This window comes from Prosopis cineraria, unplaced genomic scaffold (genome assembly GCF_029017545.1).
Source record: "Prosopis cineraria cultivar Desert tree isolate PC_DT_omini unplaced genomic scaffold, ASM2901754v1 PC5, whole genome shotgun sequence".
Taxonomy (NCBI): Eukaryota; Viridiplantae; Streptophyta; class Magnoliopsida; order Fabales; family Fabaceae; genus Prosopis; species Prosopis cineraria.
In genome coordinates, this window is record NW_026555336.1 from 5,114,195 (window position 1) to 5,141,710 (window position 27,516).

Consider the following 27,516-nt stretch of genomic DNA (forward strand, 5'->3'; position numbering starts at 1 on the left):
GTGCCATAATTGGATAGTGTGAGAATCATCAAGCATTGATGTTGAAAGAGCTACTAAACATGTAACGGTAGAACCTAGCAAAACATAAAGAGAACAATGACGATTACCTTTCATCTAAAGGATAGAACCTTTAAAAACTTTAAGAACTCTACATTTAGCTAAATACTTATACCCTTGAGATTCAAGAGTATATACCTAAAGAGATCAAATTCTTGTTTACCTTAGGAACATAACGAACATCATAAAGATTTTTAATAACACCATCATGAGTCTTGATATGCACTGTACCAATTTCTAGAATCTTACATTCATTATCATCACCTGTCAAAACAATACCATGGTCAAAAGGTTCAAGAGGGGTAAACCAACCTTTATGAGGACATATATAAAAAGTGCAAGAAGAATCAATAATCTAATTAGTTTTATAAAGGAAACAAACAACAAAACATCACCATGTGACTCCATCTCAATAATACTAGCTTCATCAGATAATTTTTGAGGTTGCTTATTTTGTTCTTCTCTTTCACACTTCTTTTTAAGCCTATAATATTGAGATATCTTATGACCTAACTTGTTGCAATAATTATAGGTTTCATCATTATTGTTGGATTTATGTCTCCTGGACTTAGATCTAGATTTTCTAGTACTTTCTTTTTCATCACTTCTCCCCCTTATATTTAAACCTTTACCTTTGCCCTCAGAAGAAACTTCAAGATCAAACTTTTCTTTTGACAATAAATTAAATTTTATATCTTTAAAGGCTATGGTGTATGAATTTTCATAAAGCATAATTTCCTTAGAATGTTTATAAGAGGGAAGCGATAAGACAACCAACAAAGCATATGTATCCTCATCTTCAATTTTGACATTAATGTTTTCTAAATTCATAATAATGAAATTAAATTCAACAAAATGAGATTGAATAGGAATACCTTCAATCATAAGAATGGTATATAGTCATTCTTTGAGATAAAACTTATTTGCTAAATTTTTCATCATATAAAGAGATTCCAACTTTAACCACAATGAGGTAGCACTAGTTTTGTTGTATACTTCTCGTAGAGCTTCCTGAGATATGCATAGTTGAATAGCCAAAAGAGATCATCTAACTCTTTAAATTGTTCATCAGACATAGTTATCAGCTTATTATCGTTTCCAAGTAAAGCTTTCTTTAACCTATGTTGAGTAAGAACGACTTTTATATGAACTCACCAACTAGCAAAACTAATATTGCCATCAAACTTCTCAATGTTAAACTTTATAACAATAGACATCATGAAAATTTTCAATTGAGAATTGGGCTCTAGTATCACTTGTTAGGAAGTACGCAAAAAATAAGCGAAAGTAAACAAGATAAAATAATTAGAAATTATAGAGAAGTTTAAAAAAAATGATAAAAGATGACATAGAAAATTTAATAAGGGAAAATCCACAATGAGGGATAAAAAAACTCAGGCAATAAACGAGTAATTTCAATGTAGACTTTTTCTTGAGTTTGTTGCTTTATTTGTTGAACAATGTAGATTTTTTCTTGCTCTGAGTTAAAAAAAATTCTTTCTTTGTTTTTGATATAATTGGTGATTTGGATACTGGGTTAATGTTTTTTTAATAATATTATTGTTTTTATATTTTTCCTTCATTATTCTTAATATTGGATTGCTCTTTGTGATATTTAATTTCTAAAATTAGTATTGTGATTGGTCTCGATCTGTATTTGTTTTGAAAGGTAAATATTATTAGACCTAGGCAAAATTCATATTTATACTATTATGCTTCTTTAAATTATTGTTTCCCATTCAAATAGGTGCTATGGTGAAACTATTTGAAGTATTTTTATGTTAAATACTATAAAGAGAGGGCATATATCAGGCCTAGGATGTGATGATTTTAAGTAATTATGCTGCTAAAATTTTTTCAAGTGTAATGGGATATGATTTAAATCACGTTTAATATACTAGTTGATCCTATAGTTAGAGAGGGATAATATATGGCAGCACATGACTCAAGCATTTATTCTATCTTGCTTTAATTGTTCTAATTGGTATTGAGTTACTAATCACATTCTCTTTCAAAATGATTAACAACAAATTGAAATTATTGATAAGAGATAGATGTGTCTGCTAAGCATACATCTCAAGAATATTGGGATGGGGTTTAAAAATTTGTTAAGTTTGCATATAAGCACGCCAAAGATCTAGAAAGAATTATTTATCTCTGTTCAAAATGTAATTCTATCAAGCATATTTCTCCATAATAACTTGAAGATCACTTGATGAAATTTGAAATTAATCAGAGTTATAAGTCTTGGATATTATATGAGGAGACACTGAATGAGATTAATTGTAGCTAGTGGCATAGTGAAAGTTCTTCTTCTCTTATTTTTAATGCAAGTGCATATGCAGCCAACCATCTTAAAGAGTTGGAAGATAACATGAAAGAGGTATTCAAGGATTTTTCAAAAATGTTAGAGAGGTTAAGAGTGATGCAGAGACACCTTTGTATAAAGGTTGTGAACACACAGTATTGTCTACAATATTGAGATTCTACAACTTGAAGAAAGATATGGATGGAGTGACTCCAATTTCACAAAAAAAAAATCTCTATCATTAAAAAAATACTACCAAAGAACAACAAACTTCTAAGTCAGGTGTATAAGGCAAAACAAGTGTTACATTCTGTTAGCCTAAACTATGAGAAGATAAATGTTTATTTCAATAATTGCATTTTGTTTGAGGTAGAATATGAATCATTGATTCATTGCTCTAGGCGCATGGTACTATGTTACAAGAAGAATGGGAAGATTCTGTGGAAAACAATGTGTTATTATTTTCAATCATATCAAGATTCATATACTTGTATAGCATACCAAAAGAGATAAAAAAAATCTAACACGGCATACAAATGAGTGGAGTAAAGATGGCTTATTTTGGCATCTTATTGATGCTTTTGAATTGAATAAATTTGATTGTAAATACCCTAAATTTGGGCAAGAAGATAGGAACTTATGCCTTGCATTGTCTACTAATGGGATCCACTGACATGGGCTTTAAAGCAATACTCATAGTACATGGCCAATAAAGGCCAAATTTTGTTTTAAACCAGCATGTAACTAGGGAGAATCAAATTTTTTTTGGCATCATTTTATGATAGATGAATCATTTTTAGTGATAGTCATATTTGAATTTTGTTATTTAAGTTGTTTTTGTATAAAACATGCTAATATGTATGTGCTTATTGTGATTGGGGTTATTGAATGCTACTCATGCTCAATCCATATAGAGGCATAATATGGTACCTCAGTCCTTTTGGAGGGCATCCAGATAACCGAAAACATATCATGATTATGTTTAATAAGTAAGTTAAATAATTTTTCTTCATGAGTATAAATTATTATTTTCATATGATATTTCATATAAAGTTTCATATTGTCATGAATGATTGTCCACACATTTTGAACCGGTAAAGAGTTTCCTTTCATTGGAGTATTTTCTACTGTTGATGACACATTTCAATGACAATGATTAAAGTATATATTTACCCTAAATTTATTTCACCAAATTAAGTTCATTATATTATAGCTAACTTTATTATTATTTTTTTGGTTTGATCAAAAGAGCCTAAAACAATGTGAGAAGATTAGGGATTGTGGCTATACATGATTGACATGGTAGAACATGCACCAATTGATGGGATTATGCTTGACCAAGTGTGTCTCCTTTCTCTACTTTATTAATTTTAATAATTTACATTATATTACACATGTCATATACTTAAACATGATTTATGTTATGCTTAGCTTAATAGTACTTCAAGGATGCATATTAGAGAAATATAGTTCAATTCAGATTGTAGAAATCCTTGAAGAATCAGCCCAAGATTTATTTAAGCAATGGGTACAAAGAAGATGATCACTGTGCTCATCAGCTTATGGCTCAATAGATAGGATTATAGTATAGGTTTTTTTTTTTTTATCATGATTAGGCAAAACGTAGTTACTTTGGCCATAAGTTTTGGCTTTTGGTTAACTTTGCCAACTTAACTTTCAATTTCACTTTCTGGAAAATTTTTCCTTGTAATTAGTTCAATGTATAGGCATTTTTTTACAATATTGAAGTAATTGCAAATAGAATTTTAGGAAAATAAAGTTGGATTATTGAAATATTGATCAATGCATGAAAAATTTGGTTCCGTTAAGAATTTTGTTGCTAGATATTGTTGCTACTTAAAATTTGTACTGTTATTGCAGGAGGGTGCAATAAATGCAATCATTTTTATTTATCAAAATTAAATTACACAGCTATTATTTCAAAATAACTGCTACATAGTGGTTATTAGTTAAAAATGAAAAAAAAATGAACCTAATTTTTATGAAAGAACTGTTGAATATAGGGTAACTATTTAATGGTTATTTTAAAAAAACTATTATATAGTTGATTGAAATGTTGGTGGGACTCGTAACTAGAATAAAATATATAACGATTATTTAAAAATAGCCATTATATAAACCTAAAAAATATATATAAAGCCTGTTTGGATAGCGTAATAATTAATTATTTGTGCCAAAATAATTGATTTTAACAAAAATTATCCAAACAGCAAACTCATTTGATAATTGATTATTGAGTCAGAATCATGTTTTAAAATAAGCTCTAAGAGGTTGCTTATAAATTTAATTTTACTGTTAAATAATATATTTTACTTCTTAAATAAAGTTAACAAATTTACTAATATTAAATACAACTTTATCAATAATTTAATTTTTAAAAATAATGTCTTTTATGATAATTTATACAGTTAAAATTAATTTTAATATCCAAATAGATTATTTTATAATATAATCAATTGTAATTAAAATAATCATATTAATCAATTATTTTTATAATTAATTATACCCAATTAAAATTCAAACGGGCTCATAGCGGTTAAAAAATGTTATATAGTTGCTTCGAGATTATATAGTGCGTGAATACATAGCGATTAATAATCATTATATATAAGCAAATAAAATCGTTATATAGAATTTTTTTTAAAAGCGGTGTCATTAACTTAATTTGTTTTAAAATTTAATATGTTTCTATCTCTATACCTAATAAAGACAAAAATAATTATTTTTATAATTTTTTCTAATATTTAATAAAAGTAGAGAGGTTAAGACGGATTTAAAAGTAGTAAAGTGTGCCTTATAGATGAAATTAAAATTACTTTTCTTTCTCTGACTTATAAATAAACCCAACGAAATATTTCATAATATTATTTAATTATGAATTGAAGACTCTCTTGCAACATGAATTATAAACTAGACATGTTAAAATATTAAAAAATGGGCAAGTTGAACGAAAGGATGTTGGATTTTCCTTTGGGAACCCTGTTTTGATTTTGAAGTTTGTATTAGAACATCTGAAGAGAAAGGAATCCAATGCATGTGAGGAAGAGTGAGAGCCAAAGTTGAGCTTGACCTGTGGTTATATCAGATATCAGAAAGGTGAGACCGAGCGCAGAGAGAGAGAGAGAGAGAGAGAGAGAGAGAGAGAGAGGACAAGAACATTATTAAGCTACAGAGAGAGGGAGGGAGGGAGGGATGACAAGAAGATTATTCAGCTACACACAAATACAAACTTACATGGTATGGCGTAGCAGTGACTTAATTACCGACACACTGTTTCCCTTGTCTCTGTTGATCGCCAAACGCCAACACGAGAGGCTTTGACGAACTGTGAGTGAGGGAGAGAGACAGAGACGTTGACAGGAACGGGTTGGGAATGGAGTTGGTGGTATGGTGGTGGATCTTCCAAGGACGGTCCAATCACCAACTCAAAGATTGTGCTTCTACTTGTTTTAATTCCACCTTCCCACTACTTGCATTATTTTGATAGTAATCCGCTAGACTCAAGGATTGTTAGATTTAATTAAAGAAGTAATCCCTCCATTCAAAAATACTATACATTTTTAATTAAATTTTATCCCTCAATAAAATAATTATTTATTTTTTAATTAATTTTATCTTTTAATATTTGTCCCTATTAAATATTATATAATAAATAAAAAGTCATTATTAATAAAGTACTTTTAAAAAAAAGACAATGATTACACCTCAAAAGATTAAAAATGCCTTACAATTTTAAACATTTAACTTCTTAAAAAATATCTTATATTTTTAAAAGGAGGGAATATATTTTTTGAATATGTTTTCTGTATTCATGTGGTGTCTGCATTCAATACTTGCTCATCAGGCCAGAAGCAATCTTAGCCCTCCATTTCAACTTTATGTGATCATTACCGCTCATTTAAATTAATTTTTAAATATTTCTATTATATTTATTAAAATAAAAAGTTAATATTAAATTTGGACTATTTAAAATACGTTTAAATAGTCAATTTATAAAATTTATAAATTTTTTAATGTTAAATTAAGTTATTTAAATTATATCTGAACTGTACATAATCTATCTTTATAATCAAATTAAAAAATTATAAAAAATTCTAATATTAAACTGTATTGTTAGATTAAATCTGTACTAGCCAGATTGATAATGAATAAATATATTAAAATTTTAAAATTTTTATATTTTTATATTAATAAATATAATTTTAAAAATATTTAAAAATTAATTTAAATAAACAATAAAGATTAATTTAGACTAAAATAGATGGCCAGGATGTGCACGCGGTACTCATCACAGCACCGAATGCAATTCCATTCATGTGAGGTGTGGAGACCTCATATTTAAACAGTTATAATAATCCATCTTAATTTACTAGTATCAACAGACCATCGGTTGGTATCGCTACTTGATTTTGTTAAATATAATTTTTCAATCCTGAATATAAGGTAGAGTTTGGGAGCTTTTTTTCCCTTTAATACAAAGAAAGTTGGAGTGATTAATTGTATTTTTCAATTTTACCCTTGTTTATTCATTCAGATTTGAATTCCTATACAACAATTTATTAAGCTATTAATTACAAAAAAAAAGTAAATTTAAAATATTACATGTTTTTTTAAGTTAAAGTATACTTTTTATTCTTTAACTTTACATAAAATTTTATTTTGGCTCTTATTATATTACTGTTAGTTTTATCATAAATGCTTTTTATCTTAAATTTTTAAATATTGATAAAATATTCTCAAATGTTGACTTTTAAGTTTAATTTTAAAAAAATAACAACAATTATTTAAAACTAACAATATGTACTTCATAAAATTAAAAGACTAAATCAAAACCTTATATGAAGTTAGAGGATCAAAAATATATTTTATTTTTTTATTAATTTTAAGAATATTATCAGTATTTCTTAATAAGTGTGAAGTTAATTAACTTTACCTAATAAAGTGTTATCTCTTGTTTAAAATATAAGCATTTTTTCATGTAGTATTTATAAAAAAATTTTCCATTTTATCTTTTATATTAACCTAAATTTTTGTGCATGTGATTTATGACGTCTCTCTCTTATTATAAATTAAAACTAAAAGTTTAAAAATAATAGGAATGAGAATTTTATTAGCAAAGTATTGTTAAACAGTGTTTATATTTTAATTTTTAAAGGAGTATAAGAAGTTTTTTTATTTTTATTTTTTTGACCAACAAAGGGCTAAAAGAGATAGAATGGAGTATATTACTACGTTACGCGGTGTGGGACTTAAATTTGTTGTTGTCATCGCTCTCAAATCTCAAGGTCAAGGGTTACCTTAGCTCCTCGTCCTCGTGCCTTGTCGTTTTTTATTACGATGCTCCTTCTTCTACTGGATTGCCTGATCCCCTCTCTGAACTGGTCAGACCTAAGAGTGAGAGCCCCTCCCCCTCCTGCTCCTCACTAACTCTCTTTTACCGTCCCAAAAACCCTCCAGTGAAGTTGTCGGAGTCTGAAGAGCACGCGCCACCTGTTGGGAGCTTGAAGAGCCGCAGTGGCGGCAAATTAGGTGGAGGTATATCTGACCATTTGCATGTGTGGTTAAAGAACTTTTACCCTCCGGGATTTAAGGGTCTCTCCTCTGTGTCTGTCCCTCACTACTATAACCCAAATCATCGTCAGCAATCAGGAGAGGCAGATCACGCCTCTGGATCTGGCAATCGCAGAGAGATCACACACATATTTCATTAATGATACGTGTACTAGTACGTCCCAAACAATTCTGACCCAAGAGTACTGATTTCTTTTAACATGTTTCATAGTACAGTTTACCAATTAACCATGCTATAATCACTTCTTTGGAAAACTTTAAAAGTTTCAAAAAGTGTGATAATATTGTTGGGTTTTGAAATAATCAAGTTAATTAATCGTCAAATAAATAAAACACGATAGAGTCAGTGTGGACTGTGAATGTAACCAAGGGAAGAAAAACAATTCCCGATGGGCAAAAAAAAAAAAACAGAGAGCTTGCCTCGTGGTCGACAGCTGTCTCTCTCTCTCTCTCTCTCTCTCTCTCTCCTGTATATGGACTTTGCATTTTTGACTTCAGTTCGATTCAATATACCCCCACGTGATCTCTTTAACCTCATTGGTCACGTTTCTAATCTGAAAACGATATGTGGGAGTGTAGCACACAGAAATTCTGATATGAAACCGTAAATGGAGATGCAGGAACAAGACCTTGTCGTTATGTATGGTTACATGAATGACTTTGTTTTGGAATCCCTTTTATAACGTGGATGAGGACATTTTCATTTCGATTCGGCTTCTTCTTCCTCCTTTAAGTCAGTGATGGAGATTGGCGGAATAATTAATAATATATATAAATACTGATTTCAGAATTCAGAGGTAGTGGTTACTGGCTTACTGCTTAACCCCAACCACTCAATCCCCACAAGCACACTATGCCACCCATAGATGCTTTTTTATATATTTATATACAGTGAAAATATATATATGGTCCAATCCATATGTAGGACACATGTTACTTCCCACTCCGCTACTTAAACTAAGCTTTGATAAATTTTAGAAATATTACCACCACAAATTATGAACCACCTCGTACTTGTGTAAGGACAGGCTTCATTTACTCGCGTCAATTTGAGTATAGTAAACTTTTGGTTTAATTTTAAAATAGAATCATTTCATTATATCGCTATGAGTTTCCATCTCAACGTATGATTCAATGATTCATGATTAGTTTGTACCTGGTTTAATTTGGTCTTCGTATTTTCTTTTTTAATTATTACAAGAGGAAGCAAGAGCCTATTTATTGAAAAATTGATATAAAAATAAAAGCAACTATTAACAATTCAACTTGTCATCTTCATACTAACTCAACTTGATATTTTAAAGTAAACAAAGTTTTCAAACAAAAGTCCAAGCAAACAAGTTCAATACGTAATTAACAAGTCAATATTGATGAATTAACAAATAAAATTATGTGATTAATAAATAATATAATTTGGTTGGGAAAGTCACAAATTTAACAAATAAATTTAAGTAATTAATAAATCTTGTTGATTACTTATTAATTTTTTAATATGACTTGTTAATTACTGAACTTTACTTGTTCACTTGAACTTCTGTTTAAAAACTTAGTTTAATTTAAAATAATAAGTTAAGTTAGTATTTTAATAAGTAAAGTTAGAATTTTATCAAATTATTCATATAATAAGAAAGGAGTGATGGTTTGGGATTTAGTTTATTATGTATATTATTTTTTGTATCATATTATCAGAAGGCTTGGGTAGCTTGGTGGTCAATTCTACTTTGCCAAGCCAGCGGTTGCTGGAGGATCGATCTTCCCTTCACCAACTTGAAAAATTAATTCTCTAGCAACCGGTTACTAGTCACCGGAGCTTCAATAACAGTGGCAGAGGTTCGGTGAACAGAGCCATAGCTGTGGCAGTCTAGTGACAATAGATTATTTTTTAAAAAAAGAATATTTTGAGAACATTTTTATCTTTTTTTTAATATAAAACATAATTTTAATTTAATCATTTAATTCTGTCGTGTAATTTTAAGATTTTTTCAAATTGATTTGAAATTCTGTGTCATTCTTGAAATTATAATGAAATTCTCCCTAAGGACATTTTCATTTTTATTTGGCTTCTTCTACTTTTAAAAAAAATCTCAGTGATGGTGATTGGCGGAATAATAATAAATTAATAATATCTGTACTGATGATTTCAGAGACAGTTAATGCTTAACCCCAACCACTCAATGCCTTCAATCATACTATGCCACCCACATAAGCTTATGCATATTATATGTAGTGAAAATATATAATAAAAAAATATGGTCAAATCCAGTGCCCATGTTCTTCCCACTCCACTACTTAACCTGAGCTTGGATAAATTATTTTAGAAATATTACCACCACAAATTATGAACCACTTTGTACTTGCGCAAGGTTCAAGGACAGGCTTAATTTTATTACGTGACACATCAATTTAATTATATTAAACCATTCATGCTTCAATTACGACCAGCTGCAAATTACAAATTAAATATTAATTGTATGTAGAGGATTGTATGGTTGAATTTTAAATAGAATCATTTCAATGATTTCATTATATGGCTGTATGATGAGTCTCCATCTCAACTACGTATGATTCATGATTAGTTTGTACCTGGTTTAATTTGGTCTTCGTATTTTCTTTTTTAATTACAAGAGGAAGCAAGAGCCTATATATTGAAAAATTGATGTGAGGATAATTAATAACCTCCGTCTATAGATCTGCAGCCAATTAAAATCATAATCCATGATGGCTTAAACACTCTGTTTGGTTTTCATATTTAGTGCAAATGCTTGCATTTAAGGACAGCTCTAGAGTCAGTTTCTTCATACTGAAAATTCATTTTTCCAATATAAGTAATACGAAATATTATTTTAATATTTTTTAAAAAGAAAATGAAATTATTCAAATGCATATTTTGTTTCTAAAAACACTCGGAAGAATACTCTGAAAAAATTATTTTCAATTTATATTCTGAAAAAATTACCTTTTAATCAATATGAGAATGAATTTTCTTTGATATATAAAAGTAAAACCAACTAAATCAATGTTGAATTTTAACAAAAAAAATTGTCATTTTTTCTTCATATAATACTAACATATATATATATATATATATATATAGGTGGTTCTATGCATATTGAATAAAGTTTAGAAAATGATTCGGACCATTTACACAATATTAGTAAGCAGTGCAATTTGCTAATAAATGTTATATTTAATATGTTGATATTCATTAACATAATTATCCATAATGACCCTTGTTTATAGGATCGATTTACAGTCCTCCGGTATTTCCAGATTACAAAAATCAAGCATTTTACTATTCATCTTGCTTATTGAATTGGTGATTTAAGTATTAAATTTTATCCGTAATCTACAGTAGTACAATCCAGAGATGTAATGAAATTTTTATGTGTTCGTGTGGCTTGATATATATATATATATATATATTTTTTGCCAGATCTATGCCTGAGATTTGATGCTTTATCCGGATGTTGTATGTCGTTAAGTGAATATTTATTGAAGTTTGAAGAATATAAATAAATTACAAGATTATTTCTGGTCTTGTTCATGTCTGTTCTGACAAAACTAATAATCAGGGGAAAATGTTGAATTCAAAATTTTTAAAAAAACGCACCCGCGCACAGTATTAGACCCCGTTGAAAAATATTTTCAGACCTTTATATAAGTCATACTTTCACTATTAATTTATTATGCACGTTGCTGATATCTTTATTTATGACAAGAATAGAGACGGGAGAGAGACATTACATCGTTTTAATTAAAACATATTAATTTTATATAATATTTTAAATGTAGATAAAAAAAAAGAATCCTCATACAAATGTTTCATATATGTTTTATTTTTCACCCAACAACTTTGTAAGCAAGAGCCTCTGGTCATAAAATTAAAGTTCCAAACATGCATGCATGTTCCCAGAGTCCAATAGCTCATGATTGCATTAGACAAGACTATCACTAATGATGAATTGGTATCATACTTTATTTACTTAATTGGATTGCCCACTTAAGAAAACAAATATAATAGCACAAAAGTATATGTCAGATCCAACCGTATAAAGGTTTGATATCACTTTAAGAATATTTAATTATATTTAATGTACTAAATTTCCATATCAAATAGGTCAGTGCTCCACTAATCAAACAAAGCTTTTTCAAAAGCAATTGTTTACTTTAGTTAATTACCATATGTCCATCAAAAAGATCCCACTGATAAACATGGCAATTTGTCACCTTATCACATATATATTTATCAATTAATTCAAAATAAAAAATGTATTATATAATTAGGAAAAATGTCTAAGTTTTTAAGTAAAGTTGAATTTAAATAGATTTAGATCCTCTCTATATACCTCTTCATACTTCATCTCATCCGTCCATTTAATTTTCAATTTAATTTAATAACCATATGTTTATTTTATTTTTTTATCCAATTATCCATTATTCATGGGTTGAGTCAAGTAAAATTATATTGGCAGCAAAGCTTTTCTAATGAGTATTTAACAAAGCTACATATCCAAAACTCAAACTTGAGATCATTGGTTAAACTAATACAACCGCTTACCAGTATTTTATGACCATATATTTATTATCATCAAGTAAATATAATGTTTTTTAATACAAGACCATGATGATTTTTTAAAAGTTTTTTTCCATAAGCCTAGTACATTACATCATTTATGCTTTGTCCAATAAAAATATATCAATTCAATTAAATAAAATATTTTGTATCATTAGTTTTAATAACTCTACTTTTGGCTCAAGTGCCTCGTTAATTAATTTTTTATATTTTCTTTCTCTATCATCATCAATAGAAAAATCAATTCATATTACAATTATGTGAGATACCATGATTTTATTGGATAAAATATGGATGACATGGTACACTAGGTTTATGAAAGAATTTCATGCTTTTTTTATGGCAGTAATTAAATTAAATGAATAATAAATTTAGTTTATTGTTACAATCATTGTTGTTAATACTCATGAGTTGAGTAAATTTACTGTATTTATATTTTTAACTTACAAAATTGTGTTAACTTGCTCGTGGATTTAGATTAAATATAAACTTAATTAAACTCATAAGTGATTTGGTTAAACACATCAATTTTTTATTGAATTGAGCAAGTTAAGTATATACCATATAAAATTTAGTTTATAGAAGTAATAAGACCTAGTTCAAAAATAAAAAATAAAACTCAACAAGCAAAAATTAGTATTAGTAAAAGGGCAAATGGGTAAATATATCCAAGAAGTCATCAGTCAAAACTAATAAGCATCCAGTCGTCTAAAGTAAAAAAATGTGCCCCTGAAGTTATTTTTCAATGCATCTTTGACCAAACCGTTAAAAGTCAATGGCGTTGATCGTTATGTTGTGAATATGAAATTTAACGGCTTGAAATTTATGTATTGAGTATAACAACCTATCAATATAGATGGATTTAATTTTAATTTTTTAAATTTGAAATATATTTGAAATCAAATTATGGTCATATTTTATATTTTTATTATTTAATCACATACTTTTAATAATTATTTATTAATAGAAGTGAACTCTTACAAATTTATTATCTAAGTTTACCATCATGAGTTTATTTATACTCACGAGTTTGATAATCTTGATTGTAATTAGTAATCTTACACGATTAAATCAAATGAAAAATTAAATAGATGGATGAGATTGAATATATATACAAAGAAAAGTATTGTGGGAAAATGTAGAGGATCAAAATCCAGATTCTAACGCTTCTAACGGATGTGTATTGGTGGGTTATACTTTGATTTGTGCTTTGTCGTTTTGTAGAATTATATATGAAAGTAATAATCAGATTCTACTTTTGGTTACAATAGGAGGGTGGAAAGTGGCTAATTGATGCCCAGAGAAGCTTTTACCGGTGGTATGTGACTTCCTGAACCATTATATGATTAAATTAATGGACTTTATCTTACAATTACTTAGGTAAGCCACACGATTCATTGTAAACATAGGACCTTGTTCGGATCAGAAAGCAATGTTATGCCTTCCCTTGTGTGGAAGCCTTGAATTGGTCGCTGTTGTAATAGCTTTATCAACCTCGTAAGATGCCGGATTGATTGATTGATGATGAAGGTATATATAATTATACGAATTTCTTAATATTTTAATGTTCTTAGAATTCAACCTGACTGATCAATCAGTTTAGCTGGTAAACCACGAACTTGAGATTAATTAACTAGTCTGAGTTGATTTCCCAAATGAGTTTAGTTTAAACATCAGTGAAAACTCTACGTGATTGATAAAATTAGTTTTTTTTTTTAAGGTAAAATGCAAAAAACCTCTGAGCTTTTTACATGTGGGCTCACTCATTTTTAAACATTCAAAATTAATTTCATAACTTTTAATTTTATTTTTTCCAGACTCCCTACCATTAATTAACTATTATTTTATTAATATAGTTATTATCATATTAGATTAATACAATACACATGATATATGGCATGAAAAAATATATTTATTATTTTTTAATACAATTTAAGGGGGTAAAATTATAATTTTTACTTTTAACCCATATGATGCTAATTTCATTTTTTTAAGTTGAGCAACATTATTCTCATTGTTCACAAATAACACAATTTAAGAAGAAAATTATAATTTTATTATTCTTTATCAATTAAAATAATCTTTCATAGTAAACAAATGAAAATAAAAATGTCTAAGAATTGCCATTAATAAGAATCATGTAAATAAAAATTTAACCTTTAATACAAAAAAGGAGAAAAATATGATTTTTTACAAGTTGTTTTTAATAAAATTGATACAAAATACCAATAGCAAAAAATTACCTAGTTCTAAAGCTGCACACATTCTATTTATGACATATCAATAGTATTTTTTTTGTTTAAATAAGCGCTAAAAAATTAATTTAAAAGAAAAAATGTTACAAACAAATAAGAGTATGAAGAAAATAAGCAAAACAGATGAAAAAATTTATATAACTCTTATCAATGATAACTTTTAAATATTTTTTTCATTTGTTTAATACAAAAATTTATTTTAATTGAATAAAAATAATAAAAATATATTACCTATGAACAATGAGAACAATGTTTCATAATTAAAAAAATTAGGGCATCACCATGTGTGTAAAAAGTAAAAATTACAATTTTAATCCTCCTTAAATTGTGTTAAAAAAATAATAAAAATATTTTTCCATCTCATGTATCATGTCTATTACATTAATATGACATGACAATAACTATATTAGTAAAATAATAATTAATTAATAGTAAGTGGTTTTAAAAAATAAAATTAAAAGTTAGCAGAGTTAATTTTAAGTATTAAAAGATGATGATGTCATATGTAACTATTTTAAAATTCAAAAACTTTGATGCATTTTAACCTTTTTTGAAAATAAAATTACAATATGATAACTACTTTTAAATCAATATATCTAGACTTCATTTTAAAAGTATCATTTCACCCCTATATCTCTCCGTGTGTATTTATCCTTTACAATAAACAAATTTACATTTTTCATATCGGCAATTAATTTTAATCCTCCACAATTACCGGAACAAGAGAGTTCAAAAAATAGAATCATCACCTAACAACTTGAAAGAACATCTAAAATAATGTTAGAGTGAATTGACCGAAAATTCTTCCAAAATACTGTTTTTATTTTATAAGAATAATGATTTTCATGAGATGCTCATTATAATAATTGATATAAATGTTGATATTAATTAAAGAAATAAGTAATGTGAATGTTAAATACTTTCTGTAGTCATCAAAACGTTTCCTTAATCTTGCAGTCTTTAATTCTTATGATTTAGAAGTGTTTCTTACAACTTTATCTCAACATGTTTTCCCCTTTTTTGCCCAAGACTTTGTTAACAATTTAAATTGGGAATTTGGTCGAGACACGTAATCTATTTTTCTAATAATTATTTATCATCTATGAATTTATCAAAGAGGGCCATTTGAAAATAGTTTTTTTTAAGGATTATTATGAGATTTTTCAAAATATTATAACAACTATTAGAGAACCAAAATATTATATATATGTAAATTATAATACATATTAACTTATATTTTTGTAATTTTCACTTGCCAATTGGTGGAACGTTGTAAGGAAAAAAAAATCATTATTCATCCCTTATAATTAAATCATTAAACACCCCCCTCAAGAAGTTGTTCAATGAATGTTTTTCCATGTGGTGAAAAGTATTTGTCTTATATATGAATTGTTAATTAATTGTCAAAAAATTCAAGTTTGAATTCAACCATTCCTCACGAGTAAGTAATGATAAAATAAGGTAAAGTAATTGGTAGTCTCAATGTTAAAATATATAAAACTTTCTTGAATTTTGAGATAATTGCATAGAATTTTTTTATTTTTAGAAGTTTAAATTTACACTCTAATTTTTTTTTTCAATTGTAAACTTGACTTCCATTATTTCTTAATTATCTTTCTAACATAAATTGTCATATCATATTTATAAAAATTTTATCCATATTTTTGTTATTAGTTGTGTATATTTTTCTTGCTTTAAATGATAAAGGTTTATTTACACAATTTCCCGTTAAGTTGTGTTTAAAATAATTAATTTTTTATATCAAATGCCATGTGTATCTCATTAATTTGATATAACAAATTCATACACAAATTCTATTAATATGATAACAGAGTTATTAATGTTAGGGGCTTTAAAAAAATAAATAAATAGTTAAGGAGAGTAATTTCAAATCTTTCAATATGAGAAAAATTATATGTAACTATATTAAAGTTAAAAAGATTTTGTATAAACAACCAAAAAAAAGAGAGATTTTGTATATTTTCGCCATGCAGAATATATCTTTAGTATTTCAAACCCCTTGATGGCTCAATCCTAATATTATATTATTAATTGGATTAAGAAAACAATTTAGAGGAGTGACCTGCCGTTTCACATCGTTCTAACCTCATGACTTAGTTCGAGCACTTAGCAGTGGTATTATAAAGTATTATTAAAAAGGTAATTTTTTTACAACATGTTAAATCAAATTTTGCATAATTCTTCTAAATTTTAGATTTTATGCTATATTTTTAGTTTTAATTTTAATATTTGACAATAAATGTTTAAATTTCTGTAGATAATTTTTATTAGAAATTAATATAAAATATAAAATTTATAGGATGCTACGAGGTCAGATGATGAGGCTTTATGTTATTTTTTTAATTCCTTGAACATTTTTGCTTATTTTTATGCATAAAAATAAATTTAGGTGATCTGAATTTTATGATTTACCAAAGTCAAGGCAAGTCGCAGTTTAATATAAAAAAGCTTACAAAAATACTTATAAATTACCATTAGTAGCATAATTCAGCATAACATGATTGAACAAAACTTTATAGCAAGCTCCACCAATTATGTTATGTTTCAAAACTTGACATGATATATATAATTATCTATACCTTATGCGAAATTTAAGAGTTATCCATGCAAAATATATAAAAAGTATGAGAATTTATCTTCATTAACGTGTCACTGTTGGTGAAATAAAAAATAATTAATAATAAAAAAATTTTTTATACAACTTAAAAGTTATAAAAATTTACATAAATCTAAATCCTAGAATATTATAAAAAACATCATTGAAAATTTAAATAAGATTACATAATTAAACAAAGAAAGATTGAAGTTAAATTACTTTAGACTAGCTAACTCAAATGCTAAGAATGGCGCACTGCAGAGAATATATATGTGAAACGTAAAGCACAAGGTTTCAAACCGTTCTAGTTTCTAGTGCTCATTTAAAAAAAAAAAAAAAAAAAAACTTCTAGTGCTCCCCCCCCCCCAAAAAAAAAAAGGCTTTCTAGTGACAAAAACAAAATCGAAATTTTGGTGGGAGACTAGTGCTAGTGGGGACCACGGTGGAGGAGAGCCGTGGAGGGTAAGGGAAAGAAAAAGGCAAGAGTGGGACCCACGCCGCCGCTGCCTCATGTCCCACTTGCCCATTTCTTCCCCATTTACTCAAACCTGAAATCCGTCTCCCAGCTTTTTCTGTAGTTAAATATTTAGAATATTATGATATTATCCAACACTTTGATCAATTGGTAAGGAATTGATTAGTGTTCTAAAACTCCAACCAAACTGGATGGTTTGATCAATCCAACCATCACTCATTAATCAAAACAATGTAGTCTAGTCAATTGAATTAATTTTGATTTTAAATCAGATTGACTTGATCAATTTTAAGAGAATCGAATTTGACACGAAAACTAAAGCGAGTTAGCCCAATCTAAAGCCCAAAAAAAAAAAAGAAATTGATGATAAGTCACTTAGATTCATGCTTTTTCTTTTCAATTTCTAATTCTCTTTTGTCTTTTCTCATCTCATTTCTAATATCTTCTCCATACCCTAGGCTCAATCTTTAACCTCTTCTCTAATTCTAGCGATACAACTGTTAACATTGAAATCAGAAGCTCATGAGTCATGACATGATGACGCGCCTTCAGCTCTAACATTTTGTTTTGAGATTGCAAGCTCGTGCTAACATACCTTTACCTTCAGTGCTAGCAATCCAAGTGTTTAGCCTTTGACATTGAGATTTTAAGCGCCATCGACAAAGTAATGTTTTATTTATATATTTGTATATATAAATATTATTTTTATTAAATTTTTATATCATCAATTCGACTATTAGTGTAACTACTTGAACCATAAAAATCATGATTCATTGTTTTTTTTTTATTTTCAATATCACGTCTAAGTTTCAAAACATTAAAATTGATTCAGCTTAACTATAAAGTTCAAGCTCAAATTTTGAATATGTAGCAATAATTAAATTTTTAATGAAAGGCATGTCTCTCAAAAGCAATGATTAAGGTCTTGATCAGATTATTTTGGATTAAAAATCTGAAATATCAGAGTTTATGAAACAAATTTAGAATAATAAATGTGTGTATATATATATATATTGTTTATTACTTTTTATTTTTTTTAAAAAAATTGACCAGTTTTCTCTCATTTAACTTAATTATTCATTATATTTATAATTATAATTTGTGGAGTTCACTTGTTAACCCGATCTCGTAAACCATGGTTAAATAGGGTCAGCTCACATCATCCCCAAAGTTCAACATTAATAAATCACTAATATCACATCATCTAACCCCGCCCCCACAATCTCTCTCCTTCAACTTAATTCCTCTATTTTACACACTCACAGAAGCACAGCCATTTTTAGCCACGCGTTTGCACGCGCCCTCGGCATTTTTTCTTGTCTGGAAAATTACACACACTAGATAAGAAGACAAGATATTTCACCCAATAACAAAACAGAAGATATTTTAGTTCTTGCAAATATTAAATGACCCACAATCATCTATTTCATCTACAATTTGTTCAAGTTTTTTATTTTTATTTAAAAAAATATAATTTTTTATTCTTATAATTTTATTCCTTATAAAAACTCAAAACACTAAAAAAACTAAAATTATAGGAACATAAAAAACAAACATTATCCATTTTTTTTTAAATTATAAGATTGAAAATACTGAAAAAATTATAAAAATTAAAAGAAAAATATGATGAAATTATAGAGATCGATGATTATTTTTTTTTTTTTCAGTTTCAAAATACTAATAAATAAAGTTAAAATATTACTCACCCAGCCACTTGCATGGTAATGGATGAATTAAAAGATGGTGCATGAAATATCTTTATCCCATATTTTTTTAATTACTTCTATGTATTATTCTATTACAAATAATTTTACGTAAAATAAGGTCAGGTAATAGCACTTCTCCCAAAAAAAAGTTAAATCTTAATTCATTAGGATGTGAGGGATTGATTTTTATTTTTTTTGACACCCGCGCGTTGGTTATCCTTGGACGTTGGCCCCTTTCTACTACCGAAAAAAAAAAAATTAACATAAACAATATATCATAAACAATATAAACTACTCTGATCAATTATCATATCAGCTTACTTGTCTAATAATTTTTCAATTGATTAAATATATGGATTATATATAATAATAAAGATGATGATGCATCATTACAAGGGAGCAACGGCGGAGCCAAATTACAGCGATGGTATATGCAAATGCGCACACCTCTTGCTTTGGGAAAAAAAAAATTATAACTTATAAATTTTACAATTTTGCACATATTACTCTTAATATTTGCACCCTCTAGGCTAAATAAAAATTATTTCAGGCCCAAAATTTTATTAAATATATAATACTTTAATAATCGAAATAAAATGTGAAGACTATATTTATGTAAAAGAATATGTCAACTTATTTAATATAATTTTATTTTCAAAAGAAAAAAATAATCTATTTATATTATTAATTATAATTTTAGTCATAATATAATTATTTTTTAATATTAATTTTTAAATTAAATTATTTTGTACTGACTTAGATCCTGGCTGCGTGCTGTAAGGAAGTCTCGTATGATATTGATGCGTCTCAGAACTCAAGATGAGAAGGGGGAAAAAAACAGAGAGAGTACGATCACTCTCTCCTTTTAATTATTTATTATATTTTTAAAAAGAGGAAATACTTAACAAGGATACGTGATGTGCAGGTGTACGTTCTTGAATCATGAGTTTCTACTTTTATTGTAACGCCACAAGAAGTATAAATTAATCTTTAAGAAATGTTGGAGGAATTATTACGTAATTAATTATATATTATATTATAAAATAAAGTACTCTACTTTGATCTAAAAAACATGTTACTCTCTTCAGTTACAAACTCACACATATCAATAAGATATCCATAAAAATATAAACAACCATATCATTATTTGTTTTTTCGTCCGACAACAATTTTTTTCTACTTTAGTGTATGCGTTCATTTATTTTTATATACAACCTTATAGACTTAAGATGTTTAATTATACCTACCGTCCATGCAGCTGCCTATCAACGTGCCAATTGCAATTAAATATTTTAATTTAATCAAATTATATAGTTTTCTTTATATGTAATAAATACATACTCCCTTCGTTTAAAAATGTAAGGTATTTTTTGAGAAGAATATTTAAAAATGTAAGGTATTTTTAGCCTTTCAAGATATAATTGTTGTCTTATTTTCAAAAATACTCTTATTGATATTAACTTTATATTTATTGTAGATTATTTAATAGAGATAAATGTGAATAGATATGATTAATTTAAAAGTAAGTAATTATTTTATTGGTGGTGAGATTTGGTTAAAAATGTTTTATATTTTTGAAAGAGAGAGTGTTAGTTATATATATATATATATATAAAATCCAACACTTGTTCAAACATGTCCTGGTTACACATACGCGTAATAATAAATTTAATTTATCTAGATGTATAATATTCAATAAACGAGCACACCTTTTAGATTTATTATATAATTTTTTCCCGTTGCTGCATAAACTAACCATGTCATCCAGATTTTAATGACATATATATTTTAATTAATAATAGGAGAAGAACATGATCCAATACAGTAATGATAAGAATTGTTTATATTCTTTTTCAAATAAATAGGGGATCAAATCATTGACTCAAAATCATGTTAACTTTTTTAACATGTTAATTTTTAATATTAGTTTCATATATAATAAATTAGGCTAACTTTATTGAGATTTAGTTAAACCTAAATTTGACGTTGTCTCTTTCGCTTTAAAAAATTAGCCCAACGGTTCTGATGACACATTTTGATTAATATATATATATATATATATATATCGCTTGTATAAACGTACCCTCGAATATATTTTTTTAATCAGAGAATATACATGCATGATATTATGGCCTTGATCGTTAAAACAGTAAAATTGCTCTATAAATTGTCATTCATTAACCACAAATATTTTCAAATTCAATTCATGAATATACTTAACTACAGTGCAATTAAATACCATCTACAAAAATTCAAGCACTAACTTTTTCGTATTATAGTTGAAAATCATATCTCGGGTTCTTAACCAATTAATATCGGGGTACTTTAATTACTATATATGATTCTAGCTAATATAATGCACGTACATAAGCGGTAATTTACTGATTGTTATGAGCACATGTTAAAAGGGAAAATCCATGACTAGTAACTAGGAGGAACTTATTAATCCAACCTGTTTTGGCCTCTCATTGATCAAAACCTTTTGTGGATATAGCCTTTTCATATGCTATTGGCCTCTCAAAATAAAGATATTAATGTTATGAGTGCAAGCTCAAATTATATGAGAACTAATATCAAAACACTAGTCTATAAAGATAATTGAAGATCCCTTAATTAAACTTATAAACCACATTTCTTTTATGAGATTTTTTTTTTTGATGTTGGACTCAAAACTATGCATATAACGTTGATGCTAGATCTCCTTAGAAGGTTGATTTTGTGGGGAAGACTACCCACGGGGAGGATATTCTGATGGGCAAGAAATCAAGTGACGTGTTATGAAATGAAACTTTTAGCCAAAACATCATCAACTTTTAAATGAAAATGTATATTGTTATGAGTTTAATATTGAGGAGCTTCTTTAAAAATTAATCTTGCATGATCAATAGCTCAAGGGACTACTTTCCCTCTTAACAAACTAATTCTTTTATATAGACTTTTCCTTTAGATTTGTGCTAATTAAGAAGCAATCTTTGTGTAAAACTATGAAATGAAAATTTTCAAATACTTAGCATAAATCGGTGAATGTGAATGCCAAATTAACCCATAAAAGGTGATGAAATATAGTAATCAAAATTAAGACAAAAGTGCTCGATCAAACAAAAAAATTGAGACAAAAGTGGAAGGGATATTATTGGCAAGGCTTATTACCCTGTTTGAAAAAATTCAAACATTGAGGTGGCCAGTCGATTCTATAAGGTAGACAAGTTAATTTCTCACTAACTTGAGAGCAACAAGTGAAATTTATAGAGCTATATATCAGTTGAATTGCACTAGGACACACTAGTCGTGATTTCATTTTAGAGACAATACAGATTTAAAATTCAATCAGTTGATTTCTATTAGATAGGAATATAATCCATTAGTAATTTTAGCATTGATACCGTGTTTTCTATTTTGGAATGAATCACTTGACTGTGATAAATAGCAGAAATGTACTATTGTCTTTATAACCTACCAAAACATTTAAAAAACCAATTGGGAGAGGTTTAGTTTAAAATCATTTCAAGTTTTTTTCGGCCAAAAAGATTCTAAGCCCCAAAACTGATATGTCTTCTCCATTTTTCTGAATCTTCAATGTAACATAAATTGATTAATTCATCATAATTCAGTTAATAGATTTGCAAAACATAATCTGAAATAGTTTTGTTATTAGATCAAAGCTTGGAATTCTGTCACATATATACGCATCTCTTTTTGGTTAGGTGCTATATATTTTTAAACGCGCATACTTTATGCTCAAATCTCAAATCTCATTATTCAGAGTCAGTTTCCATAAATCTTTAAGAAAAATTGTTATCTTCCCGGTGGAACATAAAATCTGGTGCATTAAAAGCTAGTTCTGCTCATTAATACATAGAACCTCACTCAAGAATAGCTCTCCACTATATGAAATTCATGACAACTTAATTTGTTGAGATGAATTAACATCAGTTTTGCCTGATTCTATTGTGTATTTAGTTATGGCAAAAAAGCAATTACGTAACCAAGTGGATAGTGATTTGAGTTTCTTAAATATTATTCTAGAGTTTAATTCTTTGAGATGTGCATGGAAAAGATCGTTTGGAAGAAGATAACCCCTTATGATTGCCAGATGTAGGAATACGTTAAAAAAAGTGATTATGCACGTGCTTATTATATATTTGCATTCAAACAAACTCGAACTTGAAACCTCATACATGAGCATGCAAAGCCCCTTCTAGTAGGACACTGCCAGTTGATCTATCTGCTTATATTTTTAAAATAGAGAAATTATACCATTTTTGTTTTAAAAATTATATTCGTATATCTTAATTTATTTCTTTGCAATAAAATCAATTTCTTAGACAGTATATATACATTTTCCAGGCTCAAGAGTTAATTTGATTAGCAAAAAGATTCAAAAAAATGTTTCTATTATATATATATTTAATATATTTAAAATTGATATACTTTTTAAAATAAGTGCTATAGTAGTATTCAAATCTCATTCAATTTGTGTCCAATTAAAATTGTCGCCTCTAAAACACACAAGCCATGACATAAAATTGTTGGGTGATTATGAAAGACAATATCAATAAGTGACATGTATGATGAATATTTTTTAATTAAATTAATTTTATGGAAAAAGGGAAAGAAATGCCACTTTTTATGGTATAGTTAATATTTGAGATTTGAGAGTAAAGGGCATATAAACAAATTTGTTGAGTACCAAAGCAAACAAAAGTTTATCAAAGTATTATGTCATAGTTTGGTGATATGTTTGTTTCAGTAATTTTTTAATGAAATTCTCACAATTATATTATTTTTAAAGAAAATTATGATTTTATTTTCTATAAACTTATTCCACGTTCAATTTATTTGGTATGGTTTAACTATTTATAACTAAGCTCTTTTAATTTATAAATAATTTATATTAATAAAAGAGATAAAAATATCAAAAAAAATATAAATGATAAAAATGAAGTAAAACTATTTTTTAAAATTATTTAAAAAGATGTGAGAATTCAAATTCTCCTCACATCCCAAGTCCAACCCAGCGATAAAATATGTATTAAAGCACTATTAATTTCCTCCAATAATAATATATTCAAGGAGGATGGTTTCGGAATAATTTGTAGGGTTTATTGGAACGATGAATTAAACATCGCGTGGAGGCACGCGCATCCTGGTAGGAGTGATTACCATTTACCACTGCTAATTAACCCTTCTTTCGTCGCCGTCCTTTCGAATAAGAAAGCGTATTAACCATTTTCCCAACTGATTATTTAATTTTTTATTATTCTCTTCTCTTTTTAATATTTAAACTTTTGGTTGCCCAAACACACGACTGCGTTTTTAGTCCCTTGTCTCCTTCGTCGTCCGTCGCACCCCCCCTCTCTCTCTGCTCTCTCTTCATCATCGTCTTCCTTCTGTTTCTCTGAACTCTATCACACCACCTGCACCTCCTGTTTCTTCTTCCTTTCACATATCGCTTATCAGATTCTCGATTTCAGACCTTTTCTCTCACTGAACCTCTCTTGGTTTTAATTCCTTTCCCTCTTCTTTTTTCCATTTTCTATATATTTTCCAGAGCCCTTAAAATATACAAAAGCAGGCACAAACCACGAACCAAAACTACTGTTTCTTAAAAAATTTCCTTCGACTTAGATAGTATTTAATATCCCTCCATCATAAAATTATTTTTCCTTTTGTTTCCTGTTTTCTTTTAATAATTTTATTCTCTCTCTCTCTTTGATGTGTCTATGGCTGGTCTGGATTTAGGCACTGCTTCTCGTTTTGTTCCAAATCTCCACAGACCTAACTTGCACCTTCAGCAGCAGCATCAACATCAGCAACGCGAATCCGAGGAAGATGTGCATCGGGCCGATCCCTTTTCTGGCGACGACGGTCCCCACCAAGGCCTCGAGCTTGTCTCCACAGGACCCGGCGACATCGTGGGCCGTCGACCACGTGGACGGCCACCGGGCTCCAAGAACAAGCCCAAACCGCCCGTCATAATAACCAGAGAGAGTGCCAACACCCTCCGAGCTCATATTCTTGAAGTCGGCAACGGGTGCGACGTGTTCGACTGTGTCGCCACCTACGCTCGCCGGAGGCAGCGAGGGATCTGTATTCTAAGCGGGAGTGGCACGGTGACAAATGTCACCCTAAGGCAGCCTGGAGGTGCTGGAGCTGTTGTGAGTCTCCACGGCAGGTTTGAGATATTGTCGTTATCGGGATCGTTCCTACCGCCTCCGGCGCCGCCCGGTGCGACCAGCCTGACGATATACTTGGGCGGAGGGCAAGGGCAAGTGGTCGGAGGAAGCGTGGTGGGGGAGCTGAGGGCGGCAGGTCCGGTGATCGTGATCGCTTCTTCGTTCACGAACGTGGCGTACGAGAGACTCCCGTTGGACGATGAGGAGCAGGAGCAGCTTCAGATGCATACCCCTGGATCCACTCAGGGGGGTTCTGGCGGCGGCGGAGGGAATAACTCGTATCCTGACCCGTCTTCCGGTCTACCTTTCTTCAATTTGCCGCTTAATATGCCGCCGCCGCCGCATCAGCAGCAGCAGCAGCACAATGTTCAGTTGCCGGTCGACGGTTGGACCGGAAGCTCCGGTCCGCGTCCGTCCTTTTAACTAGAAAAAGTCTTTTTTTTTTTGTGGATACGCATTAAGGTCAGCAAATTCAAGGACTACTACTACTGAGATTGCCACTATGAGTTTATATGCTTCTCCCTCTTTATTTTCTTCTCTTGATGATGATGTAGTTTTTTGCGTTTTGAGGAGTTATAATTAATTACTGTACTTCTTAACCAGCATCTCACTTGTTTTCCTCTCTTTATCCATTTCCATGGATCTATAGATCTCTTTGAGCAGTTATTTCCTTTTCTGGAATGTTTTAAGGATTGTTCTGCTTTGAACAATCGCTTTGCACATGCATTTACTTCTTGTTTCAATGAAGGACTGGTTTGTCGTCAAACATGAAGCACAATTTCTAACCACTCGTTTTCTTTTTCTTTTTCTTTTTCTTTTTTGTTTTGTTTTTTGTTTTTTTTTTTTTTTTTTTTTTTTTTGCGGCCCTCACTTACCCTCCCCTAATCTTCACATTTCAACTAGCTAGGAAGCTTCTTTGTTATGAAGTCATTGGTTTGAGTTTGACTAGGTCATTTCAATATGAACATTATTAAAGATACTCGTGTTAGGTATACAAATTGGTTTTATCAGAGAAAAAAAGGTGGCTCTTTTTGGCATTGTTTTAAGAGAATGTAATAGTAGTGTTTTTATTTCTGGACCATTAAATTTAATTTATTAACATATAACAGTAGTGAATAGTCATATATATATAACGTGTTCCTCATCATGAAGAACTTACTATTGATTGTATACAATCTTCTATATCACAGTTTCGCTTCTTATGAATTAGTGTTTCTAATCCCACCTCTTCATATTTATTTGCGCTTCATGTACCAGGAGAAAAAGGAGACAATCTCAAAAAATTGGGAAAAAAATGTCTACTGTCTGTTAATCTTCTCTAATCTCTATATAGGTGCTTCACCAGTAGTTAGGATGCTTTTTCTGACTGTCGATGCCTCTGCATATTATATTTCAATTTTCATGCATCATGATCATCTTTCATTTTCTCTCTCTTCTGGATACGTGCACACATAGAGATATTGACAGACAGGTAGAGATGCGCGCACACAAACCCCACACACACAAGTGTCAAATTAAAAGCGCTTCCAGTTTAGATCATCTGATGAAATGGAAGGTTAGGTTTTTCTTAATTACTGACATATACTTTGGTTCAACTTCAACTATCTGTTCTGAATCTTCTAATCTAAACAAACAAATGAGATGATTCTCTGTCTGCAACTACTTACCCTAGCTAGAACTTTGATCTTACGATGCTCAAATGACATGCTCAGACTTTCAAACCACACTTGTATATCTTTAATCTGATTAAGGTTTTG

General features: G+C 28.9%; 1 protein-coding gene and 1 long non-coding RNA gene across 2 annotated transcripts; one reads left to right on the top strand and one right to left on the bottom strand.

Moving 5' to 3' along the window:
• Positions 1 to 5,224: 5,224 nt before the first annotated feature.
• Positions 5,225 to 5,967, bottom strand: LOC129310615 (uncharacterized). The gene is made up of 2 exons (XR_008593149.1): positions 5,621 to 5,967; positions 5,225 to 5,456 (listed from the first exon to the last, which is right to left on the bottom strand). It is a non-coding gene; the product is annotated as an uncharacterized LOC129310615 (long non-coding RNA).
• Positions 5,968 to 24,899: 18,932 nt separating this feature from the next.
• On the top strand, positions 24,900 to 26,425 carry LOC129310969 (AT-hook motif nuclear-localized protein 23-like). Its single transcript, XM_054952875.1, has one exon. It carries the CDS (start codon positions 25,307 to 25,309, stop codon positions 26,180 to 26,182), a length of 876 nt encoding a protein of 291 aa, XP_054808850.1. The 5' UTR covers positions 24,900 to 25,306; the 3' UTR covers positions 26,183 to 26,425.
• Positions 26,426 to 27,516: the final 1,091 nt, after the last annotated feature.

Excerpts from the sequence above, each read along its gene's own strand:
- LOC129310969 (XM_054952875.1), top strand. The coding sequence starts at position 25,307 with ATGGCTGGTCTGGATTTAGGCACTGCTTCTCGTTTTGTTCCAAATCTC.